The sequence below is a fragment of the Acromyrmex echinatior genome, chromosome 7 (assembly GCF_024713525.1).
Source record: "Acromyrmex echinatior isolate Ae372 chromosome 7, ASM2471352v2, whole genome shotgun sequence".
Taxonomy (NCBI): Eukaryota; Metazoa; Arthropoda; class Insecta; order Hymenoptera; family Formicidae; genus Acromyrmex; species Acromyrmex echinatior.
This window is the reverse complement of record NC_141858.1, coordinates 3,563,825-3,582,916: the sequence shown is the minus strand read 5'-3', so window position 1 is coordinate 3,582,916 and position 19,092 is coordinate 3,563,825. Positions and strand designations below refer to the sequence as shown.

The 19,092-nt window shown below is 33.3% G+C and overlaps 1 protein-coding gene across 1 annotated transcript; it reads right to left on the bottom strand.

Annotated features, from left to right (window-relative positions):
- Positions 1-1,309: 1,309 nt before the first annotated feature.
- On the bottom strand, positions 1,310-17,958 carry LOC147908996 (uncharacterized). Its single transcript, XM_087407888.1, has 2 exons — positions 17,698-17,958; positions 1,310-1,969 (listed from the first exon to the last, which is right to left on the bottom strand). Exons 1-2 carry the CDS (start codon positions 17,947-17,949, stop codon positions 1,310-1,312), a joined length of 912 nt encoding a protein of 303 aa, XP_087264014.1. The 5' UTR covers positions 17,950-17,958.
- Positions 17,959-19,092: the final 1,134 nt, after the last annotated feature.

The window sequence follows — 19,092 nt, the reverse complement described above, 5'->3', positions numbered from 1 at the left end:
CAGTAGCTGCGTATGCTATGGTCAGAGACATCTGCTACTTTTATCATTTTGAAGTGTGAACATTTCCTACTAAAATTCAGTCAACAGACATTATCCTTGTTTATATGTGCTTTTCTATAACTGAATTAAAATGGAACGTGATAAGTTGTTTTTCCGATGTGTACACTTCTACACTATTTTGATTTGAGAAAAAGTGCAGCTGAAATTCATCGATTGCTTGCGGAAATTTATGGTGAATCTGCTCCATCGGAAACACTATGTAGAGACTGGTTTCGACGATTCAAAAGTGGTGATTGTGACGTTCACGACAAACAACGAACAGATCAACCGAAAAAATTCGAAGATAAACAACTGCAAGCTCTATTGGAAGAAAATCCAGCTCAAACACTCAAAGAATTGTCTCAACAACTCAAAGTCAATAAATCAACTATTTTACGACGTTTACAAGCTATGGGAAAGATTCAGAAAGAAGGAAAATGGCAGCAACATGAATTGACCGAAAATGTCATTACCAACCGTTTAAACATCTCAATTTCTTTGCTTGCAAAGCATAACAAGAAGAGTTTCTTGTGACGTATCGTGACCGATGAAAAATGGATCTTTTTCAACAACCCAAAACGCAAAAAATCATGGGTTGATCCTGGCCAACCATCAATATCGACTCCAAAGCGAAATATCCACGGTCACAAAACAATGCTCTGTATTTGATGGGATATGGAGGGTGTCGTGTATTATGAGCTGCTTAAACTGAACGAAACAATCATCGCCGAGCGTTATCGACAACAATTGAAACGTTTAAATGATAATTTGATGCAAAAACGACCATCAATTGCATCAAATCGTCGAAAGGTGATTTTACTTCATGATAACACTCGGCCGCATATTGCTATAGCCGTGAAACAAACACTGATGAATCTCGAATGGGAGGTTCTCCCGCACGTATTCTCTGGACTTAGCATCAAATGATTATCATCTGTACCGATCGATGCTCTGGAAGATATACACTTCCATAATTATAGCGAAGTCGAAAATTGAGTTGCTGAATGGATTGATTCAAAAGACAGATCATTCTTTCGTCGTGGAATTCAACTTTTGCCTGAAAAGTAGCAAAAAGTCATAGCTTACGAGGGAAAATACTTTGATTGAGGTATTCATATATTTTGTTATTGAAATAAGTGCTCAAATACAAAGAAAAACCAGCGGCTTTTAATGCAATCCCCTAATATATAATATTACCACTTATAATGTAATATTAGTGATATTTATTATATCTTGCGAACGATTGTAATCATATATAGCACAATGTGGATTAACTATTAACACCGATTCTTGTATAACAACTAATATATTTACATACTAGCATTGTGTCGTATATCAAAGCGCAGAGATGCACTGCGTTGATGATAATATGCCAAAAGATAATAGGTCCATAGACATATTCCAGCGTTTGGCGGCATTGCAGTAACCTTTGATGCTTTGCCACACATATCCTCAACAGGTTCGAAAACGTCTCGGTCAGCGGTGGATTTGTGAGTTTGAATGTCATAGCTCTTATCGTCGAAGTAAATTGATAAACATAGAAGCCAAACATGCTGTCAACACTGGTCGCCGTCGTACAACTGAGTATTACCATACTTGTCTCGTAAAGCAGATGAAAATGATACAAAAAGTTATCGGGAACTGTCCAGAAATATCCAAATCCCTTAGTCAATGGCAATGTGTAGTTCGTTGTTAAATGAAAATGGAGAAGAAAGTGGCGGATTATAATGATATACGAAGGCGCAAAATGTGTCAAGACCAATGCTGTCATAACGGTGAAGTATACATATGCCATTGTGTACATTGTGCGCAAAGGCGAAAATATTATCATTCTGATTTTTTCATTTTGCATTAGTTCCTCCTCAAAAAGATTATTCAGTGTCCGGTGATAATTTATCAAAGAACCGCGATGTATCATGAAGCTTGTCACCTTAAAAAAATCAGAGAATCATATTTCTTCTCTGCGCAATAACAAAGATTTTTGATAGACAAGATGTATTATGTTTAATATTATAAATTACAATCTTTAAATTTTAAATCAAAACTTCTTCCTTTTTATGAAACATTACTAAGGAATGATATTTATTAAAATCATATTTAGACGGAAGGAATGACTTTTTAGATACACAATTAAATTAGACCGATATAAATCTAAAAATATATTTAAGTTGAATCATCTCAATAAATAAATTGGACATTTAAGATATTGAACATTTAATTGTTAAAAATCAAAATTTTTTATAATGTAATGTTTAAAGGCCTTATATAATTAGAAAAGTTTTTGAGTCACTGCGACTCAATACTATCTCGATGCGATTAGATATTACTAATCATAGCAACCGGGTGCCTAGGAACTTTCTATAGTCCCAACTATAGAACTATAGTACTATGAGTAGCTTGTATTCAACTGAAATGTGTCTAATCGCGCTCACATCGCGGCCAGTTGCCAGAGGTTTTAAAAAAGGAAGAAATTCTAAACAAGTGTTTTCATGTTTTAATCAACAGTTCGAAGTATAAAACGATTAAATTTAAAAGTGCTACAACGTTAAGGGAGGCACTTGGAAGTAATTTATCAATAAAGCTTTTTTTTTATTTTTCGATTAAACGAGAAAAGATATCAAAAAATGACAACAGAGTTTTTTTATTGCTGCTAAAATTTTTTATAAAATAAGTTAACGAACTTTGTGCTATGAATATAAGGTCTGAAGATACAGAGGTTTGAAGATGAGTGAAATTTCTTGAACAAAAGGCAAAAAATGGGCACTTTTTCAGTTATTGCCTTTTACGTCGTTTTGAGTGAATCGGAGAGTAAAAAGTGACATAAGATAAATTAAGTAGACATCCTTTCTGAAAAAAATGGGATTAGATTCAACTCAATACGATTAATACTTCTAGAGATATCAGGCTTCAAAGTAGGCACTTTTTTGACAAAATTCGTTTTTTCGAATATTTCCTTTTGAAATATTTTTTGTTTTGTATATATAATGAATTTATATATAATGAATTAATAATTAACAAATTTATAATTGAGTAAAAAGTAGTTTTGTATTTTGTAAATATCATTAGAAAGAAATTATTTATATTTAGTACTATCTTCACTCCATATCTGATATCACATTTTTTTCTAAACAATTGGTTTTCAGCATATCTTAAACTGTCAATTATCTCAAAATCTATTTAGTAATTTTCATTTGGCAACATTGTAAATATGGAACAAAACAAGCAGTATTTTCGATGTTTAATGCTTTACTATTTTCGCAAAGGGAAAAATGCGACGCAAACAAAAAAATGCATCGTGTACGGGAAAACGCTATAAGTAAACGCTTGTGCCAAAACTGGTTTGCGAAATTTCATGATGGTGATACATGTAAAGATGGTAAGATAGGCCATTGGTGGTGAATGATGATCAAATCAAAACATTAATTGAAAATAATCAACGTTATACGGCAGAAGAGATACCAGATCAATGTATCTCAAAAGACCGTTGTTGTTGAATCAATTACACATGCTCGGCTACATCTCGATACGATATTTGAGTACCTCACAAATTAAGCGAAGAAAATGTATTGGACCGCATCTCCATTAGTGATTTATTACTGAAATGCAATGAAAATCACTTTTCCATTTCAATTTTTTAAAACAGAACGGGCGACGAAAAGTCGTAATAATATAGAGCACAAAAGATCATGGAGAAAGCGAAATGAACCATCGCAAAATATCGAAGCAAAACATCCATACAAAAAAAATCATGTTGTGTATTTGGTATGGGAAAGAAATCGTGTATTACGAACTGTTTCCGCAAAATCAAATGATTAATTTTAACAATACTGTTCCCAATAGGACTTAAAAGAGCAATCAATGAAAAGCATCCAGAATTGAATAATTATTATACGTCAATATTGTATCGATATATTATATAATACGATTGTTACGTTCAAACTTCATAGTTTTCTTCGATGAGAATTTTCGTCATCATCATAAAAGTTCTTAATAAGTATTACCTGTAGATCTGTTTCTACCATAGGAAGTTGCAATAGTGACGAGCCAAATAATAATCGGTTTTATAGAATAATAATTTACCCGGGAGGAAGTCATTGAATTAAATATTTGCATTAGGTGTCAAATAAAAGAACTTTATCCCGAGAAACAAAAGAAGTAAATAGATTAGAGATTTACAAACTGAAACAGCGATTGTCTGTAATAAATGACACATTTGGCTCTAAATTTAATTGAACATTTGGCAAATGATCGAAAATGACGGAAAAGGCTAACTCATTTTAAACACTTATAATATATCCCAGTATCCAATTCACAACCGACACATTTAATCTTAATCCTAAATTAGATCATTAACATACGCGAGGCCTGCACATGGCACTACTAACTCGCGAATATAAAAGCAGGCCCTTCGCGAATGCGGATTCAGCCAAAATTCAGCTACGGAAGGTCACTTTGCCGGTCCGCGACTAGTCAGTCAAAATTTAACCAAGAAACTCTGTCAGTTCGATACTAGTCAAAGTTACTTTATCAGCCGACTCTGCCGGTCCGCGACCAAATTTTTCAACTGATTTTAATTATGATCCGCGATCAGATCTCTCAACTCTCCCCTCTCTCCCTTAATTGTGATACGCTCGAGTCATTCGATCGAAATCCAGTGTCTCTAAATCGCTTGGTCAAGCCCACTTTGGGTCCAATTAGCCACAGGACATCCACTTACAATTAAAATCGGACCTCTAACGATCATCTCTAAAAGTTAAAACTCACTGAATAGCAGCGAGTTCTCATTTAAATTATATATATATGTATACACATATATATAACACACTTAAATTATATATATATACACATATATATAAATCACACATCCCTCCCTATATCCTCTATCCCTCATCAATCCGTCTGGCCAGCATGGCGAGAAATAGCCAAAACCCCACTAATGAAGATGTCAAGTTCAAGAACAAAATTATCTTAGGTGAGTAGGATAAAGAATCCATCTCACACTGATTATTCAGTCTATCCAATTCTGGGGGACGGAGGGGGGGGGGGACAAAAACTTGATTATTGTCAAAAAACTCCCTAAAAACAAGAGGACTATCAACCTAAAGATTGTAACATACAATATATAAATTAGATCACTGGTCTCAGAGAAAAGATTCAAAGAGGAAGAATGGAACTGTCAAAGATCAAATGGGACATTGGAATTAGCGAGGTGAGGAAACAAAACCTGATAACATTAAGATTGGACCACAAATTCTATCATACAGGGGAGGAAAACGAATCAGTAGAAGGAGTAGGCTTCTTTATTCATAAGAGATTTTCAGATAATATATCAACCATAAAACATGTTTTTACCAGAGTTGCATACTTGATTTTAAAACTAAATAGCAGATATAATTTGAAAATCATTGCGTATGTCCTACGGACACACAGACGAAGAAGTAGAGGTTTTTTTACGATGATATATTAAAAGCAATGGAAAAAGAATCTAGTCATTTCACAATTACGTACGGTGATTTCAATGCGAAAATTGATTTAAAAACAGACTCAATGGAAACAGCATTAAGAAACTTCGAGACAGAAGGTAAAAACGAAAGAGGTAAACAATTATTAGAATTCCTATTGGAAAATGGACAATACTAAATGTATAGTTTTTTCTCCAAGAAAAAACACAAATAAAGGAAAACCCAAACGGAATAATAAAAAATGAAATAGATTATTTTATCACTGACAAAAAAGAAATATTTCAAGACGTTACAGTATTAAATCAGTTTGCTACGAGCGGCGACCATAGAATGGTAAGAGCTACATTAAATATACGATTAGGGAAAAAGATATAAAAAACAAATGATACAAAAAATAAATAGAAGATCTCACAAAATATAGAAAAGTTCCAAAATTATATCAATACAACATTAGAGAACAAACTAACAGGAGAAGTTATAGTATAGATACACCAAATAATACACTAAGGAAAACCATACAAGAAACTCAAAAGGAATACTGTCCAGGAAAGAAAGGAGAATAGAAAATAAGAACACACAAAAGCTTATAGAAAAAAAAAACTTCTGAGGAATAATAAAGAAGCAAAATAGAACTCAAAGAGATAAATAAAAGAACAACCAAAGGGGAGGATTTTCGACAATATAGACTAGAAAAAATCAGACAAACTAAAGAAAAGAACAGAAGTTTCGAAGTATTAAAAAAAAATCTGGCTAAGGGCAAAACTGAAGTAGTGAGGCTCCAGAACAGAAATAATGAAATAGAACACAACAACACAAACAAAGGAACAAATTATTTGAAATAGTGGAGAAATTCTATGAAGAATTGTATAAAAATCGCAGAAACGAAAACTCAACACTACCCATAACAACAAAAAGAGGAGTGTTGGGATTCGAAGACCCGAAATAATTAGGGGAGAAATCTAGCATGCTCTTAGAAAAAATGAACAATAATAAGTCACCAGCGATGATAAGATCGTCATAGAGGCTATCAAAATAGCTACAAAAAAATAGAAGCACTTTTTAACCTATGTCTCCAGAATACCATCATTCCTTGTAAGTGAAATAATGCGGTGATGATCCTACTCCATAAAAAACACGATAAAACAAATTTAGAGAATTATCGGTCGATTAGCCTATTGAACCATCTTTATAAACTTTTTACTAAAATTATAACAACAAGAATGGAGAACAAATTAGATTTATACCAGTCAAGAGAGTAAGCTGGATTCCATTCAAATTTTGGAATCAACGATCATCTACGATCTATCTAGAGTCTGAAAGTCATTGGTTCCAAAATTTGAACGGAATCCAGCTTGCTCTCTTGACTGGTATAAATCTAATTTGTTCTCCATACTTGTTGTCTTATAACTTGTTATAATTTTAAGGTATTAATAGAAAAATCAATGGAGTATAATAGACCATTGGTGTTGTTATTCGTAAATTTTCAGAAAACCTTCAATACAATAGAACAAAATAAATATTAAAAACATTAAAACATTAAAGGAATGTCAAATCTATCGATATACAAAAATTATCCATAATATTTATCAACAAGCAACAACAGCAAAATTACACACCAATAAACACATAAAAATTGGACGAAGAGTTAGACAGGCCAATCCAATGTCACCTAAATTATTCAACATCATTCTGGAATACGCATTTAAAACACTAGAGTGACATAATAAAGGAATAATTGATATAAAAAGAAAAAATCGATGGAGAATATTTAAGCAACTTCCGCTTCATCGACGATATTCTTATTATAGCCGATGATTTGGGAAAAGCAAGAGAAATGACTATGGAGCTCTAAGCAACAGCAGAAAAAGTTGACTCAAATATAAGTACTGGCAAAACAAAAATAATGACTAACCTAGTTCCTAGTTATAATATCACCATTAAATAACAAGAAATAGAAATAGTTGCAAAATGTATATATATATATATATATATATATATATATATATATATCTTGGTCACGAAATCAAAATCAGCAGAGACAATCAAACATGCGAATTGCAGAGAAGAATATCTTTGGGCTGAGTAGCATATGGAAAGCATAGAAAAACGTTTAAAAGCAAATTATCGGTATGTTTGAAAAGAAAAATGTTTGATCAATGCCATTGCTAACATACGGAGCAAAAACTCTGATACTAAATCATCGGCAACTAAATTAAAAATCACACAACGTAGAATGGAACGCTCAATATTAGGAATAACTATGCAGGACAGAGTGAAAAATGAAGATCTGAGACAAAGAACTAAGATTAAAAAGATATTGAGATAAGTTAAAGAGAAAGATAAGTAAAAGAGAAAGATAATAGATAAATTAAAAAACGAATAAAAGAAAGATCTAATTTAAAAAATATATATAATGTTTCTTTACATCACAAATTAATATTGAATGTCGTATAAATAACATGGAACGTTTCGATTATACTAAGTGATCAGCCACATTAAATCACATTAAAAATTTTTAATTAATAGTAAATATTTAAATTTACTATTATTGGGTGAACTCTAAGAATAAAATTATAAGGTATATAAACAGAAAGACAAAGGGCTATGAGCCTAAAACAATTATCATATTAAAAAAATTTTTTTGAACAATTAATAAATAAAATATGTCATCAAGTTAAAATATAAACTTTAATTTGACCGGTAACAAGTAAAACAAAACAAACGTTTCGATCCCTGTTGGATCATTTTCAATGTGAACAAAAATAACAGTGGAAATATTATTATAGATAGATAAGATAAATAAAAATAAAATTTCGCTCTCGATCGCAGTATTAAATATAAATCTCCCTCCAACATAAAATGAAAATTATAAGAAAGTTGTAATCGACAACAATGTATTCCTCTGGATTGTGTATGTAAATTAAGGACGAACATGTTTCAGTTAGAAAGTACAAAATGTAATGTAAAATTTCGCAGGAATAAGAAATCAAAAATAATTAAAAAAAATACAAAACGAGTCGCAAGTAGTAAAAAGAAAAGTACAAAATGAGTCGCAAGTAATAAAAATAAAATAAAAAATTAAAAAATATTAATAAGACTCTATACGTATAAAACAATGTAGTACACAAGAAGGGCAAAGAGCCAATAATGTATAAAATAATTTTAATTTAAATTAGCAAAATTCATACAAAACAATTACAATTAACAAACGTTTCGACTCCAATCGAATCATTTTCAATGTAGTCTTAAAATATCAACATCGCCCTGAATCAAAAATATGCATATGATCTTACAATATTATTATAATTCTTTAATATCTTATATAATATTAAAATATCTTATATAATATTAAATTTTTCATTCTGTGTAGTACGCTGCGAGTGATCTTTATCAAGAATTAAAGTAGTCAAGAAAATTCTTGTCAGTGATATCAATAAATGTATTAAGAGTACATTGATAAAAAGAGAGAAAAAACGCAGGTAGATTGTAGTCCATTTCATGATACAATATAATAGTCTTTTTATTCTATAAATTATTTTAAGCAAATTTGCAAAAGTAACAAGTATCTAACTTTCACGATGTCAAATAACGAAATGTGACATTTCACAATTGTCACATGAAATCTTATAAACTACATTTTGATTGGATAGAAAATCAAGCTTCTCTTTTTCTCTTTTTACGAAACTTTTTAATGAGTTAGGGATAGAAAAGTTTACAATGGAATAGATACTGGAAATAGGAAGAAAATTTTCGGAAATAGAGACTTGAAGGAAATGGAAACTTTCGGAAATAGAAACTGTTTTTGATTTTGAATATATTTTGATTTTGTTAAATGTAGTATCTTTTTTTAATAATATTTCTGTTGAGCTAGCATTAAATAGCATCGATAGGAGATGGGTTTACATTTCGGCGAAGACAAATATCTCAAAAAACGAATTTATTATTGCAGTTAGATTTATTTTAGATTCAACACTTTTTGCTTTTAATAACAGAATTTACAAACAAGTATTCGGTACATGGGTTTATCGTCGATAATCGCCGACAATGTAATGCAAGATCTGGAAGAAATAGCATTTAAAAAATTGTCAGTACAACTATTGTTTTACTTTAGATATGTTAATGATGTCATTCTTGCACTTCCATCTGATACTATCAATGACGTTTTAAATATTTTTAATTCTTTACATACGAAATTGCAGTTTACTTTACGCGCGCACACGCACACGCGCACGCACACGCACACGCACACGCACACGCACACGCACACGCACACGCACACGCACACGCACACGCACACGCACACGCACACGCACACGCACACGCATAAACGGTTGATTTAAATATGTATCTGTATAAAAGATAAATCAATTATATGATAAAAAAAGAACTAAGATTAGAGATATTATAAAGTATATAATAAAACAAAAATAGAGATAGGCTGGACACGTAGCGAGAATAAAAGATTGACGATGGACGAAAAGACTCTTGAAATAGAGACCGAGAATGGACAAGCGAAGTGTAAGAAGATTATCAACTCGATGGACCGTCGACCCGATAAGAATAGTAACAAATTGGATTGGCACGGCGCAGGATAGGAAAAGATGACGAACATTAGAGGAAGCCTATTTTCAGCAATGGACGAAACAAAGGGCTGAATGATGAAACGTAACCTCCATCAAACCAGAAACCTAGATCACTTTGAAAATCTCTACCAGCAAGAGGGTATTGGAAAGGAGCCAGAGGAAACTACGAACGATACGGAAGATTATATCGACATTGATATGATCACATCAGAGGAAGCAACTATAAGCTGAAAAACGTAAATCATCAATGAAATTGCGATGTTGTTAATGCCTGGTGATTTACGTTTTTAGGTATGACGGCTAGCGATTCAGATAGCGCATTTGTTCCGGATCATCAAGGATACATGCCTGACTTCAAAGGAATGGAAACCAGCATTACGGTGCCAGTATTTAAAAAGGGCATGAAGTGTAAATCCCGTAAACTACAGAGGCATAATGCTATTAAGTTCTGTAGTAAAACTTCCCACAAAAATCTTAATGAAAAAAGTTACTAATAAAGTACTTGTGAAGGCAGTAAGGATTCAGGCCGAACAGATCAACACTATATATAATTTTATATTACGGCAACTAATCGAAAAGTGGAATTCAACAAGTCAATGTTTGTATTCTTCATGGAACTAAAACAAGTATTTAACAGAATAAGACTACGGAATGTAATCGCTATCCTAAGATAAAGGAAAATTAACTATCTAGACATAATCAAGGAGCTCAACACCAGCAACAAAACAAAGATAAAGACAGATCATGAGTTAACGAAAGAAGTTTCGGTCACCAAACAGACATCAGACAAGACGACAGCCTAACCCACATTCTTTAACTTGATCATAGACAAAATTATCCGAAGCGTCAACGAAGTAGGCTGAGTATACAGAATGGAGGATCGCACGCAGAGAATATTGTGCTACATGGATGACGCCATACTTTTGACAAAAACGATGAACGACCTACAGCGACTCCTGTGCAGATTTAAACTGACAGCAGAGAAATTTAACATGACTATATCAATCGAAAAAACCCAAGCAATGACGATCGCAAAAGATCCGTGCGATACAAGGTAATAGCTGATGATAATATCATCCCAATAAGTCACGAAATTCAACTACCTAGGAGTAGAAACGGCATAGAATATTACTGAGAGAGACGAATGCAGACCGATAAAGTTGCAAGGATATCTGCCTCAGGAACATTATATGGCGAAATCAGTATATGATTGCACGGAGCAAAGTTAGAATCTATATAAGATCTGTGTAAAGTTGATCTTTACCTATGCAGCCGAAACAAAAGTAGAAACATCAAAGACTAAAAAAATAATAAAAACAACCGAGATGAAAATACTGAGGACTATTAAAAGCGTAATCCTTAGAGAATAGATAAGAAACAAAACAATAAGCAAGGAATATGAAATCCAAGATATAGTGAGGTGGACGAAAGCGACTCCAATGGAGAGACCACATTGACGGAATAGACCTAGAGAAAATGGGAACCCAGAGCGGAATGGGTAAAGGTGCACAGATCAAGCAGAATTTATCTACCATCCAAACACTGGTACGAGAATTGGACATTACACTTATAAAAGATGTAACAAAGGCAGAACAATAGACACAGGTAATAGTTCTAACATAAGAAGAAGAAAGAAGAAGAAGAATAAGAATAACATAGATCGAAGGACGGTAAGACTGAGAAGGACGTACTGATGAGATAAGCGTCAAAAGATTATAAGGCTACCAATCCCCAACATTGCAGGATCGGGAGCATCGCACGTGTTGAATTCGCAACGAGAGACTATAGCTCATATGAGATCGCAGCGAATGATTGATTGTTTATCTTAACATTGGTCAAATTTAACGATTAATATCGCTCTTCGGGGAAGAGCAATGCTTCTTTTTGCTAGATTCATTCATTTCATGCAAAAATGCATCGAATGAGCGTAGTTTTATCGAGATTGGACGTAAGGAGACTGAACAAATAATATTTACTATTGATAATGAGATAAATTTCTTTAAACAAATGAAATGCTGTTATTCTTTATCAAAAAATAAAATATTATATATTCACTTTTTTTTTAAATTGGGTGTATTTTCCTTCTTTTAGAATAAGATTTCATTCCAAAATGTTTGAAAGTAGTCATTATAAAAATCATCAAATGAATATATAGCCCCATGGTATGATTAATCTACTAGCCCCATCCGTTCTTTTCTTAAAAACTTTTAACAGTATACGATAACAATTAATAGTACACCATAACAAAAACAGATAAACAAAAATAATCTGTTGCACTGTATTAAGTGTATTACTCTCATTATCTAAACAGAAATCAAATATTTCAGACAACTACATATGATTATAAAACAAAAAAACTTTAAGAATGAAAATATTTACTTACCTGTACAATTGTTCAAAATTGGGAATATTTCTGCCACAGATGCATACGCAACGAGATATCGGAACAAACTGAGCTACTGCAATCGCTACTGCGTGCTCAGACACGTTTACGCGTATCTAGTTTTATTTTGTATGTAGTCTCGATTAGTCTACCTATTCCTATCCGTGTTTTTCCAGCAGATAGTAAACATCTTGTTCCCTACGAGGAGAGAGTGTGTTTCTCTCTATACAAGCCCACCCCCGGGGTGGAGGGAGGAATGCGGGGTGACGGTAGCTGAGATGAAGACCGCGAGGAGGCAGTTTCAAAGCTTTCAGGTCGGATAGAGTTTCGGGAAGAATCTGGAAGTTGACTATGAATGAAATCAGTCCGCGCCTTCGGACTTTATTTACAAGCTTCCTTAAGTCGGGTCGCTCCCCTCCGAATGGAAGAGGTCCTCGTTGTTTCTCTTGCACAAAAAAGCCAGCAGACTCCCTGTCTGCCCACAGACCGATCTGCCTGCTGGACGAAGTAGGGAAAAAGTTCAGAAATAATTGCTTTCCGAATCATTCAACATATATCCTGGGAGAGTCCTGATTTTCAGGAAAAACCAGTTTGAGTTTCGTGAGGGACGGTCCACTGCAGATGCGATTCTGCAGGTCCATTCCTTCGCGGAACAGATTGCCGAGGAGGATGATGTTTCGTTCGACATAGTCAATGCGTTCAACTCCATCCCTTCGGAAGTGGTCGGGAGAACTGCTAAGTATTATGGCCTTCCCGACTACTTCAGAGGGATTTTCTGAAACTATTTTTGAAACAGAAAGGTTATCTACACCGATCGGCTGGGGTAGACAGGGGACAAGGTACTATCCTCCGGAGTTCCGAAGGAGTCGATCCTCCGCACCCCATTCTTATTGATTGCAACCTTATCTACGCAGACGGCACTTGGTTGAAAGGACTAGGAGCTGCGACAGAAGTTGCGGTTGCAGGATGATCAAAGATAGTGCGGATCAAAGCAGGGTTGTGGGTAGCTCCTCAGAAAACAGGCCATAGAAGCTGTAACGGAGGTACAAATTGGGACAGCCCGCATTGAGGTGAGCCGCCAGTTAAAGTAAAGTACTTGGAATTCATATTGGATGGGCTATAGGGATTTTTGAAACACTTCGAAAAGATAATCTCTAGAGCAGGCAAGATAGTGGTCGCGCTAGCTCGTCTCCTGCCCATTCACGGTGGTCTAGACGCCAAGATAAAGCGTCTGTTTGCAACATGATGTCGGTGATCTTATATATGGTCCCGGTGTGGGCTCAGGATATGGAGGGAAATGCGCACATTAAGTGTTTAGTTTATTCTATACGAATCGCCGCGCGGATAATCCGGGTCTACCGTACCGTGTCGCAGTCACAGCCCTTGTGTGTCATGACTCAGTTGATCTGGTGGCTTTTGAACGCACCGAGATCTGTATTTATAGGTTTAAATTAGGAGGAGGGGGAGAATTAATCTGGATAAAGTTATTGAAATGATAAGAGAACGTAAGAAGGGGAGGACGCTAAGGAACTGAGAGGAACGGCTCCTCAATGAATCTTCCTTCGACCGCGAGACCACCGGGACCATCTAGCTCTGTCTAAAGAGTTGGGTGAACAGGGCGAGCTGTCCTATCATTTAGTGCAGGTTCTCACGGAGCATGGCTGCACTGGATTAAGGAGCATACTGTAGTGTGCTTCTACTGTCACCTAGCGGAGGACACGGCGCACCACACTTTGGCCGAATACTTAGCCTAGAATGTGGAAAGCACCATGAATTGACATAATTGTTCATGTTTACTCCTTCCGGCCATCGTTAAAATGGTCGAGAAGGACGAAACGTGGAATGCGATCTCTCTCTTTCTGCACTCGATTAATGAAGGTGCAAAAGGAGAAGGCGGAACGAATAAGAAGGAAGGATGTAATTTCCCTCTCACGAAGATCTCAGACGGCTTCGGCCGTCCCCCAAAAGAAGGCGCCGGCGCTCAGCCCGTCCATGGTGAGAGTAATAGGAGGAGGGAGCACACAGTGGAGCAAAACGTAAAATTTCCGGACATAGCCCGAAAAAAATTTTTTTATTTTGAACAATTAATTTATCATTAAAAATATTTACTAAAATGTTCTGATTAAAACTGACATTACAAAAAACCGGTAAATAATTACAATTCATAAAAATAAATTATTAAGCATTTTATCAATTTAGTAGAAAGATGTGGTACCTGATTCAATTATAAGATAATTATGTAAACACGTTTGATGAACGGTAGTGTATTTTGTAAACATGAATCTAAATGCATCTAAATTTACCATGTATACACACTTTTAGAAGTATACTTTAGAAGTATACTTTCATCTAAAATTTGGAGTATAGAACGGGCAAGCTCAGGAATTTTTTTAAAACCTTTGTTAAATATTGTAATAAATGACTAAAATTTTCAATAGAGGACAATGAAACATAAAAAAAAATATTTTTTATAAACTATATAGAAAAATTATTTAATATAGTAATACTAATCTGATAATATAGCCTAAATTGCGAGGTAAATCTATTTATATAATTATCTTATAATTGAATCAGGTCCACATCTCTTGATCAAATCGATAAAATGTTTAATAATTTATTTTTATGAATTTTGAGATCGAAAATCCAGTTTGTCACAGACTTATATCAAACGATTTGAAAATTTTTTAATTACGAATATTTTATGATATTCTGTAGAGCAAATAGATTTAAGATAATATATTATTAGTGTGAAAAAGAGATACAGAATCAAATAATAACTTACGGTAATTTATATAAAATACTGTAATCTAAACTCTCCAAAGATTCGGTTAAGTACAATAAAGATATTGACTGTTGCTCGTTTGAAAATTAACTAATGTGAAGTGTAGGTCAAATAAAAGTAAGTCAATAAAATCGAATATAAAAACAAGTCTGTTCAAAACTATGATCATTCATGTTCTCGTATATCGTCAAGTATGTTAAAATAAGAGATAAATATCCAAAGATAAATATCCAATAACTCATTATCTTCCATTAAATTTAAACCATTTTTTTGTTCTTTAATGTGTATCATTTGAGAAATATTTCTTTTGCGATAATTCTTTTTCAAAATCAAGAATACTAACTTTCTTCCAATTAAAGTCGTGATTAGTTTCTGTGATATGTTTCGAGATTACTAAGTACTTGGACCGGTCTAATTTTATATTATTGCGATGTTCTTTAATTTTGATCTGCAATTGTCTCTTCGTTTGGCCAACATACGATACATCGCAGTTATTACAACTTACTTTATATGACATTATTATTTTTATCATGTTGATTTTTGTTCTTATGAACTTTAATAAATTTATTAAGCTTGTTTAAGTACCTATAGCCAATCATATTTTTGGATTTGTTAATAGACTTAGTAATTTTATTAGAAATAGATCTTATATATGGGAAAACCATTATCTCTCTCAAAACTCCATCAGTTTCAACGTTATCTGAAATCGTGTTATTAACCATCGTGTTATTAACCATCGATTTTTTACAAGCCAGACTTTTTATCCTTTTGTTAATATAATAAAAAATCATTTCTAGGGGATAACCGTTATCCTTCAAATTCTCTATTATAAATTCTATTATATGTTCTTATTATAGAATATAGAATTTGACAATAAGATCGCTTTATCAACTAAGTTATATATAGTCCCTATTTTATGACATGCGGGATGATTCGAATAGAACGATAAATATCTACCCGAGAATGTTTTCTTATGGTACCAATCTAAAATAATAGTATTGTCTTTATTGATAACCAACAAATCGAAAAAATTTAGACAATGATTTTCTTATTCAATAGTGAATTTAAGTTTATCATGCTGATTATTGAATGAATTTAAAATTTGAGTGACCTTATCTTTAAGTGCAATCATAAAGACATCATCAACATAAAATATGCAGAAATCCGAAATTGTAAAGAATTTATTGTACTTAACCATCTTTGATGGAGAGTTTAGATTACAGTATTTTATACAAATTACCATAAATTATTATTTGATTCTGTACCTCTTTTTCTCACTAATAATATATTATCTTAAATCTATTTATTCTACAGAATATTATAAAATACTCGTAATTCTCTCGTAAAGAATTCTCAAATCGTGATACAAGTCTGTGACAAACTCGATCTCAACCGAGAAATTTGGCAAATCTATTTTATCGATGAACATAATTAATCTACTGTTGACTGAAGTATCCAAATGTTTCTTTTTGTCATCTGGCGGGATACTTATTGACATTCGAATTTTTGTATATTTTTTTATATTTTTGTATATTCTTTTATATTTTTTTATATTTTGACACTTCATTGAGGGTTTTTAAATTTTGTATCCGTTATTCTTTATTCGTTAATGTAAGATTGTATTTCTGCGTTGTAACACTGAAGAAGGCTTTGTAAGCCAAAATGTCCGTTAATTATATTTGTTAATTATATTAATTTAAAGTTAATTTAATTATAGCTCGAAATAAGCCATGACATTGTGTTAATTTTATTTATCTATCGGTTTTTTTTTGTAATGTCAATTTCAATATAGGAATGAAAAATAGAATCATTTTAGTAAATATTTTTAATGATGAAATATTCGAAATAAAAAAATTTTTTTTCAGGCTATGTCCGGGAATTTTACATTTCGCTCCACTGTGGAGCGGGACTTCTTGCCTTGCTCTCCTCACTCATAACGTAAGTGAAGAGGGCGCTCCCTTCACTCCCCTTCACCTCTTCGTCTCTGAGAGGGAAAAAAAAGAAAAAGGAAAAAGGAAGGAAAAAAATAACGGAACGCTCTTGCGTTGGAAGGGGGATCGGAAATATTATATATCACTGGTGATTCCCAATTCCTTTCCAAATACGGGTCAAAGGACGGTCGCAGTTGGGTTTTTAACGAGTAGATGGTCGCCTTGCCACTCCTTTCGGGAGATATAAAATGTACTAAATCCCACATTAGTCTCGGATTAAGTCAATTCCTGAGGGGTGTTTTCCCCTTCATAGTGCGAGGATGGGATGAAGGCGTCTATGAAGATTATCCTTATCCAGGAAAAAAAGTCTACCTACTCCTATAGTCCTGGTCTCCCCTATGTATGTGTGACTTATTGTACAAATATAAATACAAATATAAATGTTTTTCTATACTTATATAATACTTTCTTATGTAGTAAATTTGAAATAATAAATAGCAAATTCCTCTTATCATACCTTGAGAATGGCGCTAACTCCAGCTGTTGTTATACCTATGGCTTTCATCATATTTCTCAAATCATGTCTAAGATTATAGCTCATATTTAAGTTTGTTATCGTATATGTGATCATCGCTAAAAGCGTACAAATTGACCAGTAATATGTAGACTTGCCAGATTTTGTAGGCATGTACCAACAACCACAAATGCTGAGTAGAGTTTGGAGGAAACGTTGGTATGTGCGATATGCTTGTAATTGTTTGTCAATCATCTTATTGCATTGAATATTTCAAAGAGATCTTGTCAAAAGGCTTTAAATCTAAAACAAATTGATTTTCTTAAATAAGAAGGAAAGAATAAAGTAACATGAACCCTGAACTTACATGAAATTGGCTTTTAATGAATCAGCTGATTTTCTCATAACTTGCTAAACAAAACATTTAAGGTATTTCTTCGAGATATTGAGTTTCCACAGTTTTTTAAAATTTGGATTTTATGTTTAAATTAATTGATAATTGTGCACTTTAAGGGATGCGCTAATGATTTGACCTCGACATATGTTATCAAGGTCATGACTCTGAGTGACCTTCAACAGGTTTTAAGTGGTGGTCGTTCTTTGTTAAAAATTTATTAACAAAAAACTTTTTTTTGAGAAATAATAGTTCATTTCTGCCACTTATAGTATTAAAAGCTACTAGCTTCTGAGATATTTAGAAGTTAGTCTAATTTGTATAAGTCTTTCTATTTGTATAAAAAATTTTCTGCTTTAAAATATATTTTATGACTTTCTACGCGAAATGACTTTCACTTCCCCTAACCCTTTAAGAGCGCACGACTTCTATGCGAAGCGACTTTCACCCTACCTCTCCTTCCCTATTTTAGGAGCGCATGACGTTCTATGTCGCGAAACGACTCCTACCTCACCTTCCCCTCTGCTAAAGGAAGCGTGAAAAGTTGTACGCCCTTTGAAGGATAGAATGAAAGTTGCTTCACGTGATAATCGTGCGCCCCTGAAGCAAAGGAGGAGGTAGTGTAAAAGTTGCTTCGCGTCGAAAGTCATAAAATAAGTTTTAAAGCAGAAAATTTTTGTTTCATATAAAAAAGAGGCACTATTTTTCGAACTTCTTTTGTTAATAACTTTTAACGAAGGACGACCACCTAAAACCTGATGGAGGTCACTCAGAATTATGATTTTAACAATATATGTCAAGGTCATCGACGCAGTATCTCTTAAAGTGTATAATTAATAATTTTATTACATATTAATTTTTTTACATATAGTTAAAATTTCAAAGATCTAGTGGTGCCCAAATGGAGATATTCACCTTCAAAGTTTCTTCTTTTAACACATAACTTCTATATCAAGCTTTGTCGAAGTGATGTTTTAATACTTTACGAAAATCTTCTACAAATT

Coding starts and splice junctions, on each gene's coding strand:
- LOC147908996 (XM_087407888.1), bottom strand. CDS start 17,949: ATGATTGACAAACAATTACAAGCATATCGCACATACCAACGTTTCCTC. Junction 1,970..17,697: donor GAGTTAGCGCCATTCTCAAG/GTATGATAAGAG, acceptor GATTTTTTTAAG/GTGACAAGCTTCATGATACA.